Here is a 22,616-nt window from a genome sequence, read left to right on the forward strand (position 1 = left end):
AAGTACTGAATTTCCTGGAGGTGGCTGCATACCTATCCGCCTGCCGGGGTGCAGAGGTGGTGTAGCAGAAAGGTGAATTAAATGAATGCTCACCCACTCCCCGGGTTTAAATAAGGCGATCGGAGGACTTGGGCCTATATTTCTAAGTTTACGCTTGGTGGGCAACAGAAGGAGATGCCTTTGGAGGTTACGATGAGAAATGTAGATGGGAAACCAGAATAACAAAATTATCTGTTATGCGCTGAAGAGGTAAAGACATCTAAAGGGAAAAAACAGCTTTCAGTCTTCAACCCTCTCATGAACCACATTCTTGCTGACCAAACACAATCCCTACCTGAGGAGAAAGCAGGGGAGTTATTTTGTTAAACGTGTTAGACTTTGCCCAGGGACTAGGTCTCCTAACTCTCACATTTCAGTTCGAATATCTGAAGACAACTAGTATTTTCACCCAAATGTCATCATCTCCTGACTTCACATTTCCAATCTCTCCCGTTATTCCTCACTTTCGATGGTCAGCGAACTTCCAATAAAAGAGGCAGAACTAACCCCGATGCCCTGGATCAGATTCGATCCGCGGGATCAGATTTGAACACTGCCATGTACCTTAAGATTGCATTGCATCCAAATGGCCCATAAACGTATGAAGAGGTGCTTAATTTCGTCAGTAACACCAGGGAACCTACCTATCGAGGTGGCTAAAATGTCAAAAGTGACGATGGCAAGTGTCACCTGGGATATAGAGCTTCTGAACTCTCATATCTTGCTTATGGGGTGTAAATTGGTACAACCACTTTGGAAAACTAGCAGAATCTACTAAAGTGCAGTATATGTGTGTGTCCGACGCCCCAGCTAGTCCACTCCTAGCTCTATCCTCAAGCAAAAAGCGTACATCTGTTCACCAAACACATGGTCAAGGATGTTCTTAGCAACACTGAGCCTGATAGTCTAAGACTGGAAACAACCCACAGATCAACGGTGGTAGAAATCTGGAGAGAGGCCACCTTCGGGAGAAGTGGCCGGGAGACAGCGGGAAAGGAGCGTCTACAGGGCTGGCGAAGTTCTTTCTTGAAGTGAGTAGGGATCATGTGGATTGGCTCACTTCATAATAATTCAGCAAGCTGCACACTTAGGAATTGTGCATTTTTTCTGCATGTTATGCTTCAATACCGGAGTTTTTTTAAAAGATAGCATTGGATTTGTAGTAAATCTAGTTTTCCGCATCACATGCGTACACACTTGATTTTGTTAGAATTCTAAATACAGCACTTTGCATTTATCCTTCTGCAATGTCATTGTTATTTCAGTCGATTAAGGTACTTCGCGATCCCAACTGGGTCGCTCAATACCTGTGCTCTCCTTCCAGTTTTGTCTAAGGCCTCTAGCATGCCTGTGAAGGCTTCCCTTTGAGTGGACACAAGGACAGAAAAACCAGTCCCCTTAAGGGCTGTTAACCAGCTAACTGCATTCTCATCACTCTTCCAACTTTGCATCTTATCCGTGAGGATGTGAGAAGTTTAGCCAAATGCCTCGTCTGTAGCATTCTCTTGATGTAAAAGTTTAATAACTCTTCAAAAAAGGAAATCAGGCTAGTTCACTATTTGGCTTTGAATACATTTTGACTCCTTTTAATCACCTCTTGCCAATCTAAATGCTCACCTATTATTGAGTATGATGACAACTGAGGCTGTGCTCGCTCACCCACTGCCCATGGGATTGTACTTCCCCACCTACTTGAAATTAAATGTGTCTGCGTAACTTGCTATGGCCAATGTCACGGGAGTGGAAGTGAAATATGTCACTTCTGGGAGAACACTTTGAGAATGAGTCTGCCGCCACTGAATCTTTTCCCACCATCTTGGCAGCCAGAATGTCCCAGCCTGGGTCCTAAAGTGAAGGCAACAACAGAGTAGAGTCTCAGTCAACCCACGATGGCCGTGTAACATGAGTAAAAGATGAACAAGGAACAAGCCTTTGTTATTTCAAGCCACTGGGATTTGGGACTTATGTGTTAATGAGGCAGAACCTAGCTTGTATGGACTGACGCATCGTGTTTACCAGTCTGTGTTTTGAAATTCAGAAGAAAATGTGTCCCTCTCCAGTTTTCCAGCCCAGCTTCTGTTCTTCGTTATTTTTTTCAGATTACTGACATTACATCTGTCCGTGCGTTCAGTGTTTGTGAATACCGCTTATCTAGGACTGGCTACTTGAATTTATTTTAAATGACTGGCCGCTTCATCACTACTTTCTTGGATTTCAGTCCTTTCTTAGAAACATTTCCTATGCTTTTCAGCTCTCCACAGTGGAAGAGGCAGGAACAAAAGAAGAATAGTGTAGTACATCATATTTAAGCTTTGTCCTCATTCCTCTTTGATTAATTACCTTGCTTTCAACAAAGCTGAAAAGTCTGGGCTCTCTTCAGCGTTTTTCCTAAGTCTTACTTCATTCTGGTCATTCGGTTTTCTCACACGTTTCTTCTAAGTTCGTATAGCACTTGTCGAATTTGCTCTCCGAAATTATGTTTTGATTTACGTATTTATCGACTGTTCCTGGTACATGCTGTGGCTTGATGCTGCTCTTAAAAAACTTGGCTATCTGCTTCTCCTCCCATCTTCTGTTCACTCTTAACATTTCGGTTCACCAAGGCTTCCCTTTGAAAGATGATCTAATACCGAATATTTAACATTCATTTTAGAGATTTCTATACATTTTTTTGTTTGTTCAAATACTGTTTCCCCTGATTTTTAAAAAATGCTTTCCTTAATTCTAAGATACACGTTAACTGTCTCGCTTTTTCCTTATGCTACTTTTAAGTACCCCCGTATGACCTACCTCTGGCTGCAGTAACTAAGCAGTTCCTCCCTGTTGGTCAATAACAGTTCTTCTTAAAAAAAAAAAAAAATTCTCTTATTTTCTGTATCACCTATTCTAGGAACTTGGATTACTCCTAAAAGTCAGGATGCAGTTCCTTTTTAAGGTGATGGAGCATGATTTTTACAACTTTCAGGCATGAGCATTTAATTGGCTCCGGCAGCTAAAGGAAGGCCTTAGGGAATCCTGGTTTTCTTAGAACTAATTGGGTAATGAATTAAAATTTCAACATTTTCTTCCGCTTACAGTTTAAAGCCTTACACACACACACACACACACACACACACACACACAATAATTTCTTTAAAATTTCCCTTCCATTTATTTAGGACTGTGCCCTAATACACTTACTCTTGTTTATATGATATTCCACTTTGCTATTCACCTTTATGTAAATATTCACACATATAAACTCACATCTGCACTTTTTTTTTTAATTTTCAAGGACAGAGAAAAGATGACAGGCCAAAAGGGAGGGGGAGGGAAGGAGGAAACATGAGGCCGAGCACACCGTGCCGCTGGCCCCCCTATGACAGGGCTCACCCCTTCGTGCAAATGGGCAGATGCGTCCAGCTACCCTCCTTCACCCCGTCCCGTTTGTGAGGGTGCTCATTTATGTCACCCTGTTCAGGGTTGGAGGCTAGTTCTGAGGGGCTCTCTTACAGAAAATTGGCCCTTTTGAAGCGTGACTCAACTACCGAGGCATTATCACCACCCAGTCACTGAAACAGGCCGTCCGCCGGTGGGAATGAAGCAAATGCAGAAAAAGAAATAGGAAAGCGAGTGAGTGGACATAAGTCAGTTTTCTCCATTCTCAGCTTTTCTTTCCACAAGGTCTGTTTGGGGACCGTTGGCTGTGACCATAAAATCCGGCACTCTCGCCTTGACCATGAACACGAACACTGGAAAGGAAGACTTAGAGGACCGGGCCATCGTCAAAATAGCCGCTCACTTGCCAGACCTCATTGTCTATGGCGATTTCTCTCCAGAGCGACCCTCTGTGGACTATTTCGATGGGGTCTTGATGTTTGTCGATATTTCAGGCAAGCGCAAAAGGGGCGTTTAATGTGGGCGAAGAACAGGCTCGCGTGGGAATTCACACACACAGCCTGATCGCGAGTGGGGGTGTCGGTTTGCCATTATTAGTAGAGGGTCCCACAGAGAAAGCAGGAGGGAGGGCGGATGGCCCCTCACGTCCCCTTCCCAAGCGTCTCCAGTCCCGGGCAGTTTTTAAAGTGCCCGGGCCCCATGACTGGAACTGTCCCGGCCCCGGCTTCACAGACTCAGCTCCCCAAGCTCCACAGGCACCCTGGGCAACACCGACCTCAGAAAGTGGCATCCCTAGATGTCGTTTACATCTTGAGAGTAAAGTGACCACCCCTTCGGAAGTGTGTGCATCTTCGTCACAATGAAATGGAAAGTTCTATGCCCAGCTAAAGGGGTCGCCGCCATCCCTGTGCACGCTGAGAACTTGGGGGGAGGAGGAGTCTGGCGCTTTCCCTGACCCTCAGGTAGTAACCCCGGAGCGGGGAGGCCGCATAGATGACACCTGACCGTTCGGAAGACGCCCTGCCTGTCCCGAAAAGCCGGAGCCCACTGCTCGCCAGCGTGGCCTCCCCGTCCCGGCCCTGCCGGCTTCCCCACGCGGCCGGGGAAATGAGCCGCACGCTTCTCGCAGGTTTCACCGAGATGACGGAGAAGTTCAGCACAGCCATGTACATGGACCGAGGGGCCGAGCAGCTGGTGGAGCTCCTCAACCACTACATAAGCGCCATAGTGGAGAGTGAGTGTCCCCGGGGCCCTGGCTGCAGACGCCGTCTGTGCACGGTCTCTGCGTTTGAGGGGGTGCTAGGGCTTCGCACTCTTCGTTGTCCCCACGAGATGTGGATCAAACCAGTCTTTTCTGAAACGTAGTACAGGACAAGTGAAGGCACGTCGTCACACCTCACCGGTACAGACTACTTGAGGGAAAAGAAGGTTTCACATTTGTTCAAGGACTTAGAGCCAACTATGAAAATAACTGTAGTGGTTACACCCTCACTATACTCAGTTGCCCACAGAAGCTAGCATCAGTAGGACACTGCTGTACGACTAGGTGAGCGCTTCGTAACTGACCCAGTGGTGACATGTCTCTTAAAGATGGCTCCTGGAGCACTTAGCGCTGACCAGAAAGTCTGGTCTCCTTTCCGACCTCTGCCCTCCATCTCGTTGGCGTTACGAATTCCCACTATTGGGGAAGCAAAGAATTTGCTCTGCCGAGGCAAAGTCCAGGCCCCACCCTTCGCCGGGGTCTCGGTTCCCCAGCAACACCTTCGCCTCCCCCACTGGGCAACGCGGATGCTCCTGGGAAGCAGAACCCGCGTCTAATTCTTTCTTGCATCCCACTCAGCACGACAGTGTTCGACAAATGTGTGATAAAGCATAAGTAAGAAGGAAAAATGGCCATCTCTGCCACATAGCCTAAACAAACAAGACCCCAGTTGACCATACAGTTAGTTTTCCGATTCTCAGTTCTTCTGGGCCCTGTCATGCATGTGCTTAGTCATGCCCGCTCGGGCCCCAGCTGTCACCACATTGCAGCCCAAAGCCTCCCACGGTCATGGCAGTCGGGTAGCTGTCCTCAGACCTCACCAGAAATTGCACCTCCTTCCTTCCTTCCTTCCTTCTTTCCCATTCACGGAAACAGAGCACATGCTCGGTCCCGTCCAGTGTTCTCATTCTACAGCTGCAGAAACTCTCAGGTGGGTCTAGGTGACATGTCTGGGATGACATCTTCAGGATGAGTCTGTTCTCTGAATTGCTACTCTCTTGACCAGAATTCTATTCCATTAGTGAAGAATGACTTCGTTTTATAAGCTTTAAGAAACAGAGTTTGATTTAACTTTTCTCTCTCTCTTTTTTTTTTTCTCAGAGGTATTGATTTTTGGAGGAGACATCTTAAAATTTGCAGGTAGGGGGGCTCCCTGAGGTGGGATGGGGTAAGAAAAGAGTGCTGAGGGGCCTGTGCTCTGACACAGGGGGCATCTCAGAGACAGCAGCGGCCAGGAGCCGGGTTGGGGACGTTGCTGCTCAGAGGCGTTCGGAACAGGCCGATCCCCAGGGCAGGTCCTGAGCCCCCGCTGGCTCTGTCTCCTCGAGGCGATGCGCTTCTGGCCCTGTGGAAGGTGGAGCGAAGGCAGCTGAAGAACTTCATCACGGTGGTGATCAAATGCAGCCTGGAGATCCACGGGCTGTTCGAGACCCAGGAGCTGGAGGAAGGCCTGGACGTCCGCGTCAAGATAGGTGAGCTTTTGCGGAGAAGAGATGCCACGGCAGTTTGGTGTGGTCCTCACTCCCGACGCCTCTCTCTCCCGAAGAGAAAACGAGCAAATGGAGGGACACAGTGGCCCAGCCCCACGGTCATGTCTTCAACCGGGGAATCGCTGCCAGAATTTTAGCTCCCTCCCTTAGCAGTTAAGAGACTTGAGACTAATCCTAATATCTACTTCATCGGCTCTCACAGAGTAAATCTGCGTAGTTAGGATAGTGCCTGGCGCACAGTGACCACTCCACAAAGTGGCCTTCGTTGTTACCATTGCTGTGATCAGGTCTTGCTGCTGTCAGCAATGTGTGTCCTTAAGTACAGTAGAGAGGAGCTTGTGGTTACATGGATTCAGCAGTGTCACGAGACCAGTCGCCGGTTAATTATATAAACAATCGGAGGCCACACTTGGAGGGGACACCTGACTACCAAAATGCCTACTGTGTTCCCCAGCCTCTCCCCTCTGTCTGTCACCTGGGTGTTTCTTTTCCGTTAGAGCCTTTTTTGCCTTTATCTCTGACACAATGCAAATCTTCCCCAAATAGGAATTATTAAAGTTGCTTTCTGTTGCCCTTAAGTATAAATTAATTGTGGACAAGATAAAATAACTTTGGGGACTGCTAGGACCATCTAAGGAGACAGATGTCACAGAAAGCTGACCATTGGTAGCTAGCTTTCTAGCTTTGTGAGAAGAGGCATTTGGGAAGGCCTGGGCTCTAATTTCCCCGTAAAGCTTTAGGAATTAGGTTTGGTCGCGCCAAGGTTCTGAGTTTTCCGAGAAGCGCTACTGCTGGGGAGCAGCCCAGGACTTCTTGTGCAAACCTTCTCGCCAGGGCTGGCCGCCGGCCACATCACCATGCTGGTCTTTGGGGACGAAACACGCAACTACTTTCTGGTGATCGGTCAGGCGGTGGAAGACGTGCGCCTTGCACAGAACATGGCTCAGATGAACGACGTCATTCTGTCACCAAACTGCTGGCAGCTCTGTGACCGGAGCATGGTTGAAATTGAGAGGATTCCAGATCAGAGAGCAGTTAAGGTACGCGTGATGCCGCCACGCGCAGAAAGTTCTGCCGGTCTGTGCCAGCGGCCCGGCTCACAGACGCCACCGGGAAGGCGGTGTGCCTGACGCTCTCCGACAGGATGCTCGGGTGGGGCCAGGGTGGGCCAGACCTACAAGGCCTTGGTCTGGGCAGCTCCTCCGGGAGGAAGTGTTCGGCGTCTCCGTCCTAATTGAAGGTGCGGGGTTCCGGTGTTGAGGCCTTTGGGGTCCGGCGCCCTTGCTTGAGAAAGGGGGCGTGTCGCCAGCTGTTTTCCGGAGCAGAGGGAATAGCTGTCACTTTGAGCGCTGCCGCTGGCCCTCGCTCGCACCACCCAGCACCCGCCTTACTCGGGGCGAGGGTGGGAGGTGCTCAGGGCGGCAAAGCTTAGCGAGGGAGGGTGACCGCTCCCGTGGCCCTGCCCAGCAGAAAACACTGAGGACCGACCAAGAGGGGACATGGCCAGTTAGAGAAACTGTGCTTCGAGAGTGTGTGAAGCGGGGGATAGCGTGCTGCTCCCCAAACCAGGGAAGGGCCTGCATGACAGACGGGGAGAAAAAACGGAACCCACACAGGTGCTGGCGATGGGGACAGGCCCTCCACGCTGCGCATCAGCCCGCAAGCCTCACGCCCCTCCCCGCTCACACTTGCGGTGACGCTCGGGCAGGCTGCGTGGCCCAGCTGGCCGGCAGCAATGCCCCGGTCCCCATCTTCCTCAGTCAATCCTTATGCCTTTAAAAGTGGCTTTGATTAATTTCAGACTCACGAAAAAGTTCAAAAGTTATAGAGAGTTTCCACGTCCCCCTCACCCAGCTGCCCCGAACGTTAACCTCTTCCATAACCAGAGTACAATAGTCAACGCCAGAAAAACACCGGCGGCACAGTCCTGTCCTCTGACCGAAGGCCTGGTCTGGGTTTCACCGTCTTCCCGCAGCTGTCCAGGACCCCACGCAAGCTCCCACACGGCCCCCACTGCACCTGTCACGCAGCCTCCTGCAATCTGTAGCAACAGCTCCTCGTTTTTTTCCTTGCCTCTTGCGGCTTTGACACCTAAGGTCACAAAACCCTCCATTTGGGTTTGCCCGATATGTTTTCTCATTGTCGGACTAAGATCCTCCACGTTTTGGTACGAGAATACCACAGAAAAGAGATCGCGCCATCCTCTGCACGCCCCGTCATGGGGTTCGTGACCTTGATATGAATCTTACTAGTGATGACACTAATACATTTTAGGGCACCAAATGGTGTACAGTTTAACCGGATTTTATTTGAATTAAAATGTTATGAAAGGAGAAAGAAATTCTAAGAGTGGAAAAGTGTATAGGTTCGCGCCCTCGGGAATGGCCCTCTGCGTCTATGCTGAAGATGGAGATCTTAATGACTAATCACAGAGATTTTTAATGTGATCACGTCCAAATTAAAGAACTTCGTTTTTAAGTATGCCTGTCTCTGTTTATCATCTCCTGGACGTTTAAAGCATACTCCCTGCCCTTTCTTCTGAGAAATTACATTTGAAGTTCCAGACGACCCGCAGAATAACCAAAACCTTTTTTTTTTTTTTTCTAATTTAGGTTAATTTCTTAAAACCACCCCCTACTTTTAACTTCGATGAATTTTTTACGAACTGTATGACTTTTATGGAGTATTATCCTTCCGGTGACCACAAAAGTAAGTACCCTCCGTGGGCAGAAGCCTCTGCCTCCCCCAGCGGCCAGCAGGCCTTATGCCAACGCCAAGGTCGCCGCCGGTCCCGAGCGCGCACACAGAGGGGCCTGTCCACTACCCACAGCCGCCATTCTCGGCCCGGCACCCGCGGCTCCCTGTTGCTCCCCTGGCGTGTCCAAGCCTCCCCCGTGATGAAGGAAGGAATGCGGCATCCGAGCCCCACTTTCCCCTCCTGACCTCCCCCACCGAAGTCCTCACAAGAGCGGTATCTGTGTGCATGCCTCTGCTCTCTAGCCTCTCGCTTCCTTAAACGAGATTCAGTAAACTTTGCATGGGCCTCAGAGCTGAGCCCCTGACGTCGGTTTCTACGCCCTCCCCTGCTGTCTGTCTGCGGAGACTGTTTCTGTCAAGGCCATCAGTGACCGTCGACCAGTGGCACCAGGCGGCCTCTCCTCAGGCCCCGTGCCGGGGGTGCTGGCCTTGCTCTCTCTCCTAGACCAGTCTTCACCCTCTCCTCGTCTGTCCTAGTTTCACTTCTGCCCCTCCCCCACCAGCATTTCCGGTGGCCTTTGCGTAGTCTCCCTCCCGTGCTTATGAGTCGGCACCTCCGGGGATCGGCCCTTGACCCTCTGCTCTTCCCGTGCTCGACTTCCCCGCGCCTCCCAGCAGGACGGCACCGGGGCGAGGAGAGCAGGGGCCCAGGGCATGGAGTTTAAGGACACCCTGCCCCCAAGTCTTGTGAGTCGCTCGCCTCGTGCAGGTCCCCGCCCTAACTGCCAGAATTCAGCCCAGACGTTTGTCCTGGACTGTAGACTCATCCCTACTGGATGTCCAACAGGCCTTCCGGCGTGAACGTGTCGTTAAAAAGTGATTAAAGAAGACAATTTAGGTGATACGAACCAACTTTATTTGACGGTCTCCTTTCAGAGGACTACGAGATGGGGCGGGAGTCAAGCAGATTGATAGGGTAAAGGACAAAGAACGAGAAGAGACGAATAGAAAAGGTCTGACTGGCTGGGACCCCGTAGTCGACCTCGTTCGGGTTGAGAGGCCCAGAGTTGGCTTGGTGTTTGGAGATTGGCCACCTGGAGAGATGGCGTTTCTGGTCAAGCAGAGCATCTACAGAGACAGAAAGTCATCTGAGTTTCAGTTTGCTCACACGGCGGCCGGGGCAGTGGGGTGACTCGTCTAGCCTTCCACAACGAGTCACCGTCAACCCCGGATGAGAAGCCAGGCTCCTGGATTTCACTCCTTCTGCCCTCTCAACCCTTCGTCCTGTCACCATCGCCCTCTGTCGTCACCCCCTCATCCGTCCACTCCCATTGCCTACGGCAATAGTTTTAGCTCACGTCTGGAGGTAGAATTGTCCCCAAGTTCCAAAGCGTGATGGTAATTAGAACAGGGCTTTGAGCTATGAGCAAAGGAATTTTGGGAAACCTGCAACCTCTCAGAACTCGCCGGATTTCCCTGGGCCCCATTTAACCAGTGGGTGTGCCGGAGTCCCACACCTCTCTCCCTGAGCCGCCCCCCCTCCGCCCTCTCAGATATCCTGAGGCTGGCATGCATGCTGGAATCCAACCCTGACCTCGAGCTGTCCCTACAGAAGTATGTGATGGAAAGCATATTGAAGCAGGTATTTTCGTAATCTAATTTATTGGCTTTCGGGGTGTCAGGGACGTTGGGCAGCTGGAAACCAGTATGCTCTTCTCACCCCTAAATCGTAAGAGAGGAAAAAAGAATGGCAGTCCCGTCTCCTATCGCGATGACTCAGACGGGCGAGAGGGAGGAGCAGTCAGGGCGAGGGCGCGGCTCTCTCCAAAAGTGAGCGCATGCCTAAGTGCCCATCGCACGCGACTGGGCCGATGGTGCTAGCGAATCCCATTTCCACCTGCCGCACTTCGGGCGGCTCTGCCATGTGCACCTTGCACGCGGTGATAGCTTCAGTTTCCGCGGAGGACCTCGGGAGGCTAGTTCGCACCCAGTGATTATTTCCTCGTGTAAAGGTGTGTGTGTGTGTGTGTGTGTGTGTGTGTGTCGGGGAGGCAGGACCTACCACTGGCGGATGCTAAGGGAAGGCCCTCTCTCTCCTCGGCAGATCGATGACAAGCAGCTTCAGGGTTATCTGTCTGAGCTCCGCCCAGTGACGATCGTGTTCGTGAACCTGGTGTTTAAGGACCAAGGCAAAGCCGAAGTCATAGGCTCGGCCATCCAGGATGCCTCTGTGCACATCAACTCTGTTCTAAGGGCCTTCAGAGGCCAAATCAATAAAGTCTTCATGTTTGACAAGGTGAGCGCGAGCAGAGGGGTGGGAACCTGCCAAGAATTTACGGTTGGCGTCCACACCCAGGGATGTGGGTGAGAGGAGAGGAACAGGCACTTACATTTTTTTTTTTATTTAAGTGTAGTCGACATACAATGTCATATTCGTTTCCGGAGTACGACATAGAGATTGGACGTTTACATAGCTCACGATGTCCTCACCACGATAAATGTAGGAAGCAACCGTCTGCCACCGTGCAGAGTCAGGAAATAGACACCTTCCGCCTAGAAACAGCAGTCCTCGGTTACACGCGTAACGACAGCTCACGGGCGGACGTGGCCCTTCCTGCGGCCCAGACGTTGCTCTCAGCACTTTACATGTTCTCGCTCGTTTCAGCCTCGTGAGCATTCTCTCCCCGTTCTCCCCACGTTACAGATGGGGGTGTTGAGGCAGCGATGAGGATACCCAGACAAGACGAGATGAAGTGTTGCTCGTGGTCATCCAGCCAGTATGGCGGGTGGGACTCTAACCCGGGCAGCATGACTTCCCAGTCTGCGCTTTTAACCGCGGTGCCTGACCGGCCTCGCTCTCCGTTTACGTCCAGCCCACGGGTAGTGCGTCTCCCCGATGTTCCGTGTCAGGGGTTAGTCACCCTCACGCCCCAGCTGCTTGTTTCCCATAATCCCCACCTGCCATCTACACTTCCACGTCCCCTCTCGGACGCATCAGGGGAGCGGGGCAGGGCCGGGCTGGGGCGCGGGAGGCTGGGAAGGGGACCTCTAATAAGCTCGGAGAGGAACGGAAGTGGTAAGCAAACGATCGCGGAATTGCTAGTGAGAACGGATTCTCCACCTCGGGTGTTTTTGATTCTTAAGAGTAGAGCATGTGTGACCGCCCTTCACTAATTCATTGATTCGGGAAACGTGTACCGAGCATGCTGCGGAGGCGGAAAGCTGGCACTGGGTGGCAAAGATGAGCAGCAGCTGCAGTGCCACGCGGCCAGGCAGAGGGACCCGTTCTCTGTGAGAAAGGTCACCTCTGTGCTGAGCGTTCTGAGGCAGTGGTGACTTCCAGCCTGGTCCCTCCAGCATGTTCTTCCGTGTTCGTCCTGAATAGCGTAAGAGGAGGGCAGACACCCTAAGAGGTCAGTCTGTAGTGTCCCGCAGACTTGGCTCCAACAGTCCCCAGCTGCGTGACCTAAGCAAGCATCGAACTTCTCTGAGCCTCAGTATGTTCATGAATAATAACAGGGGTAATATTTGAATGGAGATAGCATTTGCCTCAAATGGTGGTTGAAAGTTTTAAAAAGTGCGTGAAGCCCTTGTAAGGCCTGGCTCCCAGCCATCACTCAGTAAGTGAGAGCTGCTAGTCTTCTCGCCAGAGCGAGTCCAGTGCTCACCTTGCCGAGCCACCTGGCAAAATTTCCAGGCAAAGCAAACCCACCTGTGCCCCCGAGGGGGTCGCCCTCTGGTCTCCTCACAGACCTGGAATCAGGCTTTTCCCGTCCCTTCGGGAGAGAGCCCAGCGCCAGTCAGGATCTGACATGTTTACATAAATAGCATCAGGTTTACGAAGTCTTTTTACATCTACTGTAAAGTATATATGCTATCTAAAAATATAATATATGTAATATAGACATCAAGTATCTATATATACCATAGTTTATAAAGTGTGTGCTAATTATGTGGATTAACTATATACAGTATTATAATTAATGTTTTATATATGTGACATTAATCGTTTTAATAGCCAAGGCGACTTTCACAGGCTATGTTCTATCCATTTTCGGATTGATAAACTGAAGTTCACAGAGCATAATTGACTTGTCCAGGTCTCTGCTTGGGAAGTGGCCTGGGGACACAGGTTTTCTGACTCCACAGCTGCTTCTCAGACTTACACCCAGCACCTGGCAGCGTAAGACCTTGGCCCCCGGAGAGAGTAGGCAGGAGCAGGCACACAAACAGCTTTGCACAGCCCACTGTCCCTGAGCAAAAGCCTGCCCTTCCGGGGCTCGAGCTGGGCTGTCGACGCTGCACTAGGACTTACATGAAGTTTACCGAAATCACAATGAGATCTGGGTCAGAAGGCGAGCCTCACTGCCCACCCTCGGCGGGTCCCGCGGCTGGTCCAGCCTGGAGCTGCGCGCCCACCGGCTGCGTCTGCCGACTCTCTCCCTCCCTCGCAGGGCTGCTCCTTCCTCTGCGTCTTCGGCTTCCCCGGGGAGAAGGCAGCCAACGAGGTCTCTCATGCCCTGGAAAGCGCCGTGGACATATTTGACTTCTGCTCCCAGGTCCACAAAATCCAGTGAGTGTTGACCCCGGTCCCATCTGCCGGCCCCCGACCCTTCTGTGGGCTGCGGGGAGGTGGGACGCGGGCTGTTCTGGGCCGGACGCCCTCGTGCCTGCACCCGCTCATCCCCCGGCATGCGGGCAGAGTGGGCGAACCCAGCCGTGCCGCAGCGGGCAGGGGACGCTCCGTGAGGCCTGCGGCGCCAGGCTTCGCGGGAATCTAACGGGTTGTCGCTTCTCGGTAGAGGTTGCTTTCCCAGCGCCGTGTTGGAGACCCGAGTTGATTTTTAATAACTGGGGGATAAAATGAGTCCTTGGGCTGGGAATTTACACGGTGATCTAGCCCCAAGATGACGCCCTCACGGGAAACTGGTACGAAGGTAAGGTTTGCCAGCCCCTAGCCCTGGCCGCCCGGAGCCCGGATCCCCGAGGCTTCACAGTGACCCCGACTTGCAGTCCTACCCAGGTCAACCCTAACATGTCACCCCTTGACCTCTGCATTTCCCCCCACTCAGACCCTTGTCATCCACACGTGCACGCATCCTCATGGATTAGCAAAGTCAGATTTTGATGTCCCACGTCTTATCTGACTTGTAATGACTTTGTTCTTCCCAGCGATAGCAAAGAGAGCTCTATAGTTTATGACAGAACATCCATTTGGGGCGAGGAGAAGTTATTTTCCAGAAAAGTGGCTCAGATGAGGCCTGAAAAATAGGAGAAAAGTGAACCGAGTTACTTAACTTCTAAGAACCTAGTTCTGCGTCTCTAACTGTCCGTCCTTCATTCCTCCAGACCGTGTGCAACTGCCCTAAACTAAGTACGAAGGGAAGAGAGTAATTTGCGGACCATCCTTTCCCGCTCTGCCCACCCCGGTCGCCAGCGTGTCCCCGCCCGCCCCGCTCTCCCTGTGACCGTTGTCTTTATCTCTTGCCCCGCAACGTCTCCCCTCCCCGGCGCCAGCACTGTCTCCATCGGCGTGGCCAGCGGGACCGTCTTCTGCGGGATCGTCGGACACTCCGTGAGACACGAGTACACAGGTGTGCTGAGCTAGCTTAGCCCCGTTTCTCTTTCTTGCAACACCGCGCCTTCCCGCCGGGCTTGGTGGGAGGAGGGACAAAAATGAGCGAGACGTGGGCCCTGCCCTCGGCGAGTTCGTGGTCTCCACGTGGAGCCGAGCCGTGGAGCTGTGCCCATCGGCCGCTCGAGGCTCGCTCAGTGCGCCTTCTGGGGCTGCGAGTGAGAAGTGTGCAGTCCGGGAGAGCCTCGGGGGGCTCTCAGCTTGTGGAGCGAGGGCCCTGTGTACATGGTTCCTGCCGGCATTGAAGTTACTCCTCTCCATGCCCGGAACAGGTAAGGGCGCTTCTTAAAAACTGTGGATGTCGGCGTCGCTGATCAATAACACTAGTCTCTACAGGGAATGGTAAGTAGGTGCTATCTCAGACTTCATCGTTCTTACTACCATTTCCCTCTCCGATCCTACGAGGGTTGAAGATGTTCAGAAATAATACATCTAACATACTCAAAGAGTTCTATCTGAAATGATACAATATTTAGATCTCCTTCACAGTGGATAGGAGAGGGGCTGGGGCAGGATCGGCCACAGACGAGTGGCTTTTGGGACTGGCCGATGGGCATGTGAAAATGCACCATACTGTGTTTCACCGTATGGTCAAATTTCTCCATTATAAATCGTTCTTTTTTAAAAAAAAGGAATGTGTAGACCAGAGCATTTAAGTTTGTGTTGAGGTTTGACACTGAACACTCAGCGGTACTGTTAATTGAGGGCTTACTAGCAGCCGGGCACTGTTCGACATGGTGTGTGTGTGTATTGGCTCATTGATCTTTACAAAATACCCTCTAGAATAGGTACTATTATCCCCATTTCACAGATGAGGAAACTGAGGCATGCAAGAATTAAAGTAATTTGGTAACACAGTAGTTAGAGGTAGAGCTGGGGGTCTAACCTGCACGGTTTGGCTTTCGAGTCTGTGCACGACAGTGCCTCACCCTTTAAAATACCCCTGAAATCAATCTTACACACGCAGCCCTTCTAGCTCCATTACTCACTCTTAAGGAATAGCCAAAGGAAGGTGATTTATTTTGAAAATGAAATGAAATGAACATTTTCATGCCCAGAAACATACAGACACCACTTTGTGCCTCATTTGGGGGTTGTTGTCCCAGGCTTGTGCTTGTCCACCTTGTAGCAGAAGACCCACCAGCTCACCTGAGAGCCTCAGGCTGCGGCGATTCTGCTTACAGAGGCCCCCGTACACAGGCCCTCTGTCTCTGAGCAGATGGCGCCCATGGCTTCAGCTGAGGTAGAAACTTTGCTCCTGGAGACTTAGTTACCTCCCTGCAGATGTTTTTAATAGCCATAGGCTGAACACCTGTAGCTGAAGGCGAGTTCTGTGTCACTCCTGAGGGGCAAAGGGAGTAAAGGGTAAAATGCCACTTAGGGACAGGATTCCTCAGGTTACGTTCAGTTCAATGGCTGTGTCTTCCTGCTCTTTGTCTTTCTTCTGCCTGTATAGTCATTGGTCAAAAAGTCAACATAGCCGCCAGGATGATGATGTACTACCCGGGAGTCGTGACCTGCGACTCTGTCACCTACAACGGCAGCAACCTACCAGCCTACTTCTTCAAAGAGCTCCCGAAGAAAGTCATGAAAGGCGTTGCGGACGCTGGACCCGTCTACCAGTGCCTGGGCCTCCACGAGAAAGTGTGAGTGTGCGGCGCCGGGTTGGCGGTATCGTTTCGTAGCTGAGGGGCAGGATTGTGAGAGCCAAACAGTCGCCCACTTCAGATCCACAGCCGCTGCGGGAACCTGAAATTCACTCCCTCCCAGACCAAGGCCCCGATTTCAAAGCCCTTCATCCCTCCCCACCCTACCGCCCTTGCAGCATGGTAGACACCCCCGCTCACCCTCAGCTCTGAGAACCAGGGTGGTTCTTCAGAGCCTGTGCCGACAACAGAGACCCCCTCCCTCATTCGCGTACCTTTTTGGAACCGGTGACCAGCCATTAGGTATTTACCGATCATCCCAAGCGCATGCCAGTGTCGACAGGACTAACAGAGCATCAGACAGTGTTCTTCCTTCAGCCTTTAGTGAGGTGTACTCCCCAAGAGCCCAGCTTAGATGCACAGGTGACACTTCGGGCTTCCAATCATTTTCGTGACGATGTTCCAGTTCCTTGCGATGACATACAAGGTGACCACCTGCCTTTCCAACCTCACCTTCTCCTGCGCCCCGCTCCACTGCAGTGTCTAATAGATTGTCCTCCCCATCACCCGCTCCGTCCCTAGTCTACTGGGAAAACCACCCCATGTCAATGTTTGGCATCCAGCTCGAGTCTGTTCCTCTGGGACCTGGCTCGGGAACTACCCAACCCCAGCTCAGCCAGTTAAGAGCTTTCCTCCTCAAGTAACTCTACAGCCTACGCTCCTGTTGTTAGAGCCCTCATCACACTCCTGTTAGAGCCCTCGTCACGCTCATCACACTTGCTGCCTTGTGAGCTCCTTGGGGATTGTGATTATTTCTTGTTCATTCTTATATCCCCGGTGCTTGGCACATAGTAGGCACTTAATAGTGAGGAGTAAGTGAAGGAATAGCATGGAAAGCAGAAAGGTTTTTTTTTTTTTAATTAACAAGCTAGAATCCAGGTCTTAAAAGGTCAGATAATAGAATCAGGGCTTCAGTTGGTTCAGAGAGTCTCTGATTATCCACCTTTGTATTCCCAGGGCTCAGCACTGTGCTTGGTGTGCGTAGACCATCAATAAAACGCTATTTGAATAAGTGAATGGATAGTAATAATTTCTTGTGAAGCCCTTATTAAATATTAGGCACTTTATCTCAAAATATATAATTTATTCTTGATATCCACTGTATCGAGTGGAAAATATTATTATCTCCATTTTATAAATTTAAAAACTGATATTTGAAGATGTTAAATGACTTGTCCGTGGTCATAAACCTAGTAAGCAGTGGAGACAAGGTACAAATGCCACCGCAGCGCTGCACCACGAGCAGCCACGAAGCCTTAGTGACATACGCACACACTCGCTTCTGTCACAGGCGTGTGGCATTCAGCTCATCTCTGCTGGATTTGGCTGGTATTGCCTAGGCTCATTCATATGCCTGGGGCCCAGCAGGATCTTGGCTGGCCCCAGGTGACCCCGGTGGGGTGACTGGGCAGTCTGGTTGACCTGACTGGGACAGTTTGGCTCTAGGAGGCTTATCCCCCATGGGGCATGCTGTCATTGCGAAATCAGAAGAGCGAGAGAGAGCAAGCCCAAGGTGCAGGCCTTTTTCAAGCCTCTGTGTCATGTCAGCGAACCTCTCATTGGCCAAAGCACTTGCACGGCTGAGCCCACATGGGCGGGCGCTTCAGGTTACAGTGCCAAGGGCCCAGGTACAAGCAAGGGTAAGGACGCAGGGCCATTAAGGCAGGCGATCTGCCACGGAAGCCCTGGCCGTCCAGTCCCGGAGCCTGCCCTCTTCGCAGTTTTCCCGTACTGTCTCTGCAAGTGAGAGTCTAGAAATACGCGGACGGACGTGCATAGGACCTGCGTCCTGCCCAGCAAGCTCACCGCCTAATGGGGAAGGCCAGCAGATAGAAAATGAGCTTTGAATTCAGGGGAGACGCGGGTGTGTGCGGCAGCAGAGGCGTAGCGAGGCGGTAGGATAGAACAGACAAGGGAACGAATGACCAGCAAGGCTCCTGCAAGAGGATGCAGTGGGACGGGCGCGTGCGCCTCCGCTAGTGTCTGCGAGCCGCGGACTCCAGGGCGGGGCCCGCTCCGTCCCTCCACTTCCTCGTTTGTGAAATGGACATAAGTATAGTACCTTCTTAATAAGGCTTTTGTCAGGAGTAAAGGAAATGATGCATATAAAGCCCTAGAAACCGTGCCAGGCACAGGACATGTGCTCGGCAGAGCAATCAGTGGAATCCTTCCGGGATGTGACAATACGCTACGTCCAAGTCCATGGGTCCCATGTTGGGCGTCCGGTTTCCCTAGAAAGGGGTCAGCTCGGCCAAGGCAGACGCAGCAGGCCTTTACTGAACGATGTGCCGGGCGCCATGGAGACGCTGCTGCCGCGCGGGCCGTTCGGACCCTCCGTTTCCAGGTGAGAAGTCCTTGCCTTTCCCCTCGGCCGCGGCAGCCTGAGAGTCAGGGGCGGACGCCTGTTAGGGACCGAAGAGGCGGCTTTCTGGGCACGAGGCGCCCGTCCCTCGTGCTTCCCTGTTTTGACTCTAACATCTTTTCTTCTTCCCTTCAGCATGTTTGGTATGGCATACCTCATCTGCAACAGAAATGAGGGCTACCCTTTGCTGGGTAGGTAGTGGGCCTTGCTTTTTAAACTTCTCTGTTGATCTGTAACAAAACATACAGAAACGTATAGCAATGATAAGTCTGCAGCTTCATGAATCATTACGAATGAATATATGATCACCATCCAGACCAAGAAATCGAAAAAACAGCAGTCACCAGGGAACCCTCATGTGCTTTAACTCTCTCCTTCCCCCAAAGATTTCTAACCCCCTAGATTTCTTAAGCCTGTTTTTAAAATTCACATGGATGAAATGATACATTGTCTCGTTACATGTGCCCCTTGTCAATCAACATTATGTTATGAAATTTACCCGTGTCGTTGGGTGTAGCTGTAATTCATTAGTTTTCATTGCCGCGTACTATTCCATTTTAGAAATATACAGCAGTTTACTCGCTGCGTCATCGTAGAGCATTTGAGTCGTTTCCAGTGTTCGGCTCTCGTGAGGAATGCCGCCACAAAGACTCTTGTATAAGTCTTTTGGTGAGCACGTATGCGTTTCTGGGGATTATATATGTGACGATGAAACCGTCAGGACAAAGGATACAATTTTGGTAGATGATTTCAAATAATTTTCCAAAACGATCGTGCTTCCTGATATTCCGACAAAAGTGTCGCGAGAGTTCCAGTTGCTCCTCATCCACCAGCTGCTTAGTTTTCTCGGTCTGTCATTGTAGCAGCTCTGTTGGGAACATGGCAGTATCTCACTGTGGATTCCGCCCGTATTTCCCTGATGTGGTCAAACTCCTTTTTCATATGTTTATTGGCCATTTGGACGTCATCTTGTATGAAGTGTTTGCACACATCTTTTGCCTATTTTTCAGTTGGGTTATATTTTTATTATAGATCTGTTGGAATTATTTATCTATTCTAGAATCCGGTCCGTTGTCATTTCTTTTTGCTGCCCCTAACTTTCTCATTCTGAGCTTGCCTTTTGACTCTATTAATAACATATTTAGTGAACAGAATTTTTATTTTAATGTAACTCAATTTATCAGTCTTTTCTCGTTAGTGCTTTCCTCCCCCAAAGGTCATGAAGATTCTTTTTCAGACTCTTTGCCAGAAGTTTCGTTTTACCTGTTACACGTAGACCTACGATCTGTCTGGCAGTGACGCTTTTGTGATTCTTGGTGGCAGGGACCCTACCATGAGAAAGCTAACTCGAGACAGGGAGGCAGACATGACAGGAGGTGAAGAGACAGCCGTGAAGGCTGGCTTGTGGATTCCGAAGGCAGCCATCTCTAGTGCCGCTGGTAACTTCTTCCTGTCAGACCTCGACATCGCTAAAAGTGTCATCATAAATTAAATCCTGGTCATAACTGTGTAGGGCAGTTAAGAGGAGGCTCTGTCCCATTTTGGGGGCTATGTTAGGACAGGATCTTGACGTCAGCAGAGCCTAGGAGAAGAGCGTTCCAGCACCGCAAAGAGCGCTGGGGCCAGTGGCAGCGCCCCAAACTCGCTGCGCCCAGGTGGTTTTCAGACTCTGCAAGCAAATCACCTTCTGAGAGTCCAGATCCCCAAGCTCCTGGAAGCTAGAAAGGGGAAAGCGTGCTCGCTCTCACCCCTCTCCGAAGCTTTACTTTCCATCCTAGGATATTCTTGTTGCGATAGTGACCGACAGTGACTGGACCTCTCAACCAACCCCCTTTCCGCAAGACTAGGGACTCAGTGTGACTGTCACTTTAGAGCACAGCACTGCAGCCTGCAGACGTTCCTCAGTCTGGTCTGGTGGCCTTTCCTCCCGATTCCACCAGTGCGAGGTAAAGATCAGGCCCACGTATCTTGCTTTAAATCTACAGCCAAAAACGGACTGTTGGGAATATGAAAAATACCCTTCTGTTACGAGAGCTCCTGTAAGTGAAATCGTGTCTGCTAACAACACAGGCGACGATACGACTATAGTAAATGAAATTTTTTTTAGGGTCAAAAATGCGAACGATAGTCCCAGATATCAGAGCCTCGTTTAGTTAAAAACAAGGCGCGTGTACTTCAGGTCGAGTTGACTTTAGATCCAGCTGAAAACACAATCGATGAGGTCTAATCTGTGTGCATTCTACATGAACAGGACCCAGAAGATCCTGCTGGGCAGACTTCTGAGTCTCATCTTCTGAGTTCCTGTGTGAGCCTCAGGCCAAAGAAATACACATCTCACAAAATTCAAGTTCAAATGCATATTCAGAAAGGGAATATTTCACTCAAAGAAATTATATCGTCTGCAGAGTAGTTCTCACTAAACCGTACCCATGAATTCACATTACCAAGTAAACGCTTAGCTTCTTTGTATGAAACATCTAAACTTAGAGTAAAGATGCTCGTTTTTGGTAGCCGTTAGATAACACCTGGGTGTGCGTTTACTCTGTCACAGGGAGCACGATGGACTCTCCAGAAAAGAAGGAAGAATCAGCCCCAACCGAATCTCCAGCTCTTTTGACAGAAATTGCTCACTTCTTTGAAATTTCAGTGCTGTGTTTCTTTCTGTCCACCCAGGTTTCAAAGATCGTGGGCTGAGTTTCAGATTTCAGTCAGGGCATCTCGTTACATATATTTAAAAACACACGAGAAAAATAACGGTGGCAGGTTTAACCCAAAGTGACTTTTATTTTCTTCTTTTCTAAGTTTTCTATTGTTTCTTCAGTAAGCATGTGTTAAATTTATAATCACATTTAGGTTGTTCTTACGATAGGAGTAATCTACATGTGATTTTAACAAGTAAACTGAATTTTCTTAGCACTGATAATGCTTCTAGTAGCCTCCTGGATAAGTATGATTTCTCATTTACAGAGAACAAGTTTCCTTTACAGAATCGGAAATAAAATATTCTACATATAATTATTCAATATGGGAACCTAAAGTATAATAAATTTATTTCCTAATGTAATAATCTATAGATTGCTTCTACTGTGCTATAGGTAAAAAGGAAAAAAAAAAAGAATTAGAATCAGAGAGCCCTGGCTTAATTCTTGGTTGTGAAGTCTAAGCGAATCTCAGTTTTCTGCACTAAAATTAAACGGACATTGTAACAAGCATTATAAGAATACTTTCCCTCACAGCTCGTGGTACTCAGACAAAACTGAAAAACCACATTGTTAACTGGAAAGCTTTGGAGAAAGGTTTTGAGAATTTTTAACGTGCACAGGACTTCCAGAAAGTCCATGCACAATGCCACGGAAATTCCGAAATTCTTCTTAGACGTGGTATCACTATGTGCTGTTTTATATCTCTAGACTATTTTATGTTGATCGGGTTTGCTCCCTTTTTAAAAAATAAAAATGACAGGACGTGATAAGGAGATCAAATACTTCATGTACACTATGAAGGAATTTTTGGGGTCCAGCTGCAGCCGAGTCCTCATGTACGAAGGATTGTCGGGATATGGAAAAAGCCAGATACTTATGGAAATCGAGTGCCTGGCCCAGCGCGAGAACCACAGGTGAGTGTCCTGCAACGACCTTTTCCTGTGAACCAGAGAATCCCGATGTCCTTAGACTTTCACCTGCTTTAACGCTCCGCCCCTTTATGGAATTTGCCTTTTGCAAGCTACCCACGGTCCATCGATTATCGGGTGCCATGCACCCTTGTGCTAAACAAATAATTAATGACGAACATATTAAAGCCAGGAAATGGGGAGCTGGGGTGACTCCTCGAGATCCTACTCGGTCGCACAGGGGAGAAGATGAGAGCCTGCACGCAGGCGGAGGGCGCAGGACGATTGAAAAGGGGGTGGCGGGGCTCAGGGCCGCGGTGGAAGGAGGAACCGTCTCATAAGCAGGAACGAATGCGGGCTCCCTGACCGCAGGGGGGGGGTTCTGTTACAAGCCCCAAGGGGGCAGAGTCAGTGCTTTCATCTAACCCTTACTATTTT

The 22,616-nt window shown here is 50.2% G+C and overlaps 1 protein-coding gene across 1 annotated transcript in view; it reads left to right on the plus strand.

Moving 5' to 3' along the window:
- ADCY10 (adenylate cyclase 10) overlaps nt 1-22,616 on the plus strand; it is a 51,369-nt gene that overhangs the window by 5,452 nt on the left and 23,301 nt on the right. The window contains exons 2-14 of the mRNA XM_039881531.1: nt 3,703-3,911; nt 4,547-4,651; nt 5,780-5,818; nt 6,007-6,150; nt 7,003-7,208; nt 8,781-8,877; nt 10,419-10,507; nt 10,970-11,161; nt 13,320-13,438; nt 14,383-14,459; nt 15,957-16,146; nt 18,704-18,759; nt 22,031-22,184. Coding sequence (XP_039737465.1) covers nt 3,758-3,911; nt 4,547-4,651; nt 5,780-5,818; nt 6,007-6,150; nt 7,003-7,208; nt 8,781-8,877; nt 10,419-10,507; nt 10,970-11,161; nt 13,320-13,438; nt 14,383-14,459; nt 15,957-16,146; nt 18,704-18,759; nt 22,031-22,184 — 1,622 coding nt within the window. The 5' untranslated portion in view covers nt 3,703-3,757. The remainder of the gene's footprint in view (nt 1-3,702; nt 3,912-4,546; nt 4,652-5,779; nt 5,819-6,006; nt 6,151-7,002; nt 7,209-8,780; nt 8,878-10,418; nt 10,508-10,969; nt 11,162-13,319; nt 13,439-14,382; nt 14,460-15,956; nt 16,147-18,703; nt 18,760-22,030; nt 22,185-22,616) is intronic.

Source organism: Pteropus medius, unplaced genomic scaffold, assembly GCF_902729225.1.
Source record: "Pteropus medius unplaced genomic scaffold, Ma_sr-lr_union100, whole genome shotgun sequence".
Classification (NCBI taxonomy): domain Eukaryota; kingdom Metazoa; phylum Chordata; class Mammalia; order Chiroptera; family Pteropodidae; genus Pteropus; species Pteropus medius.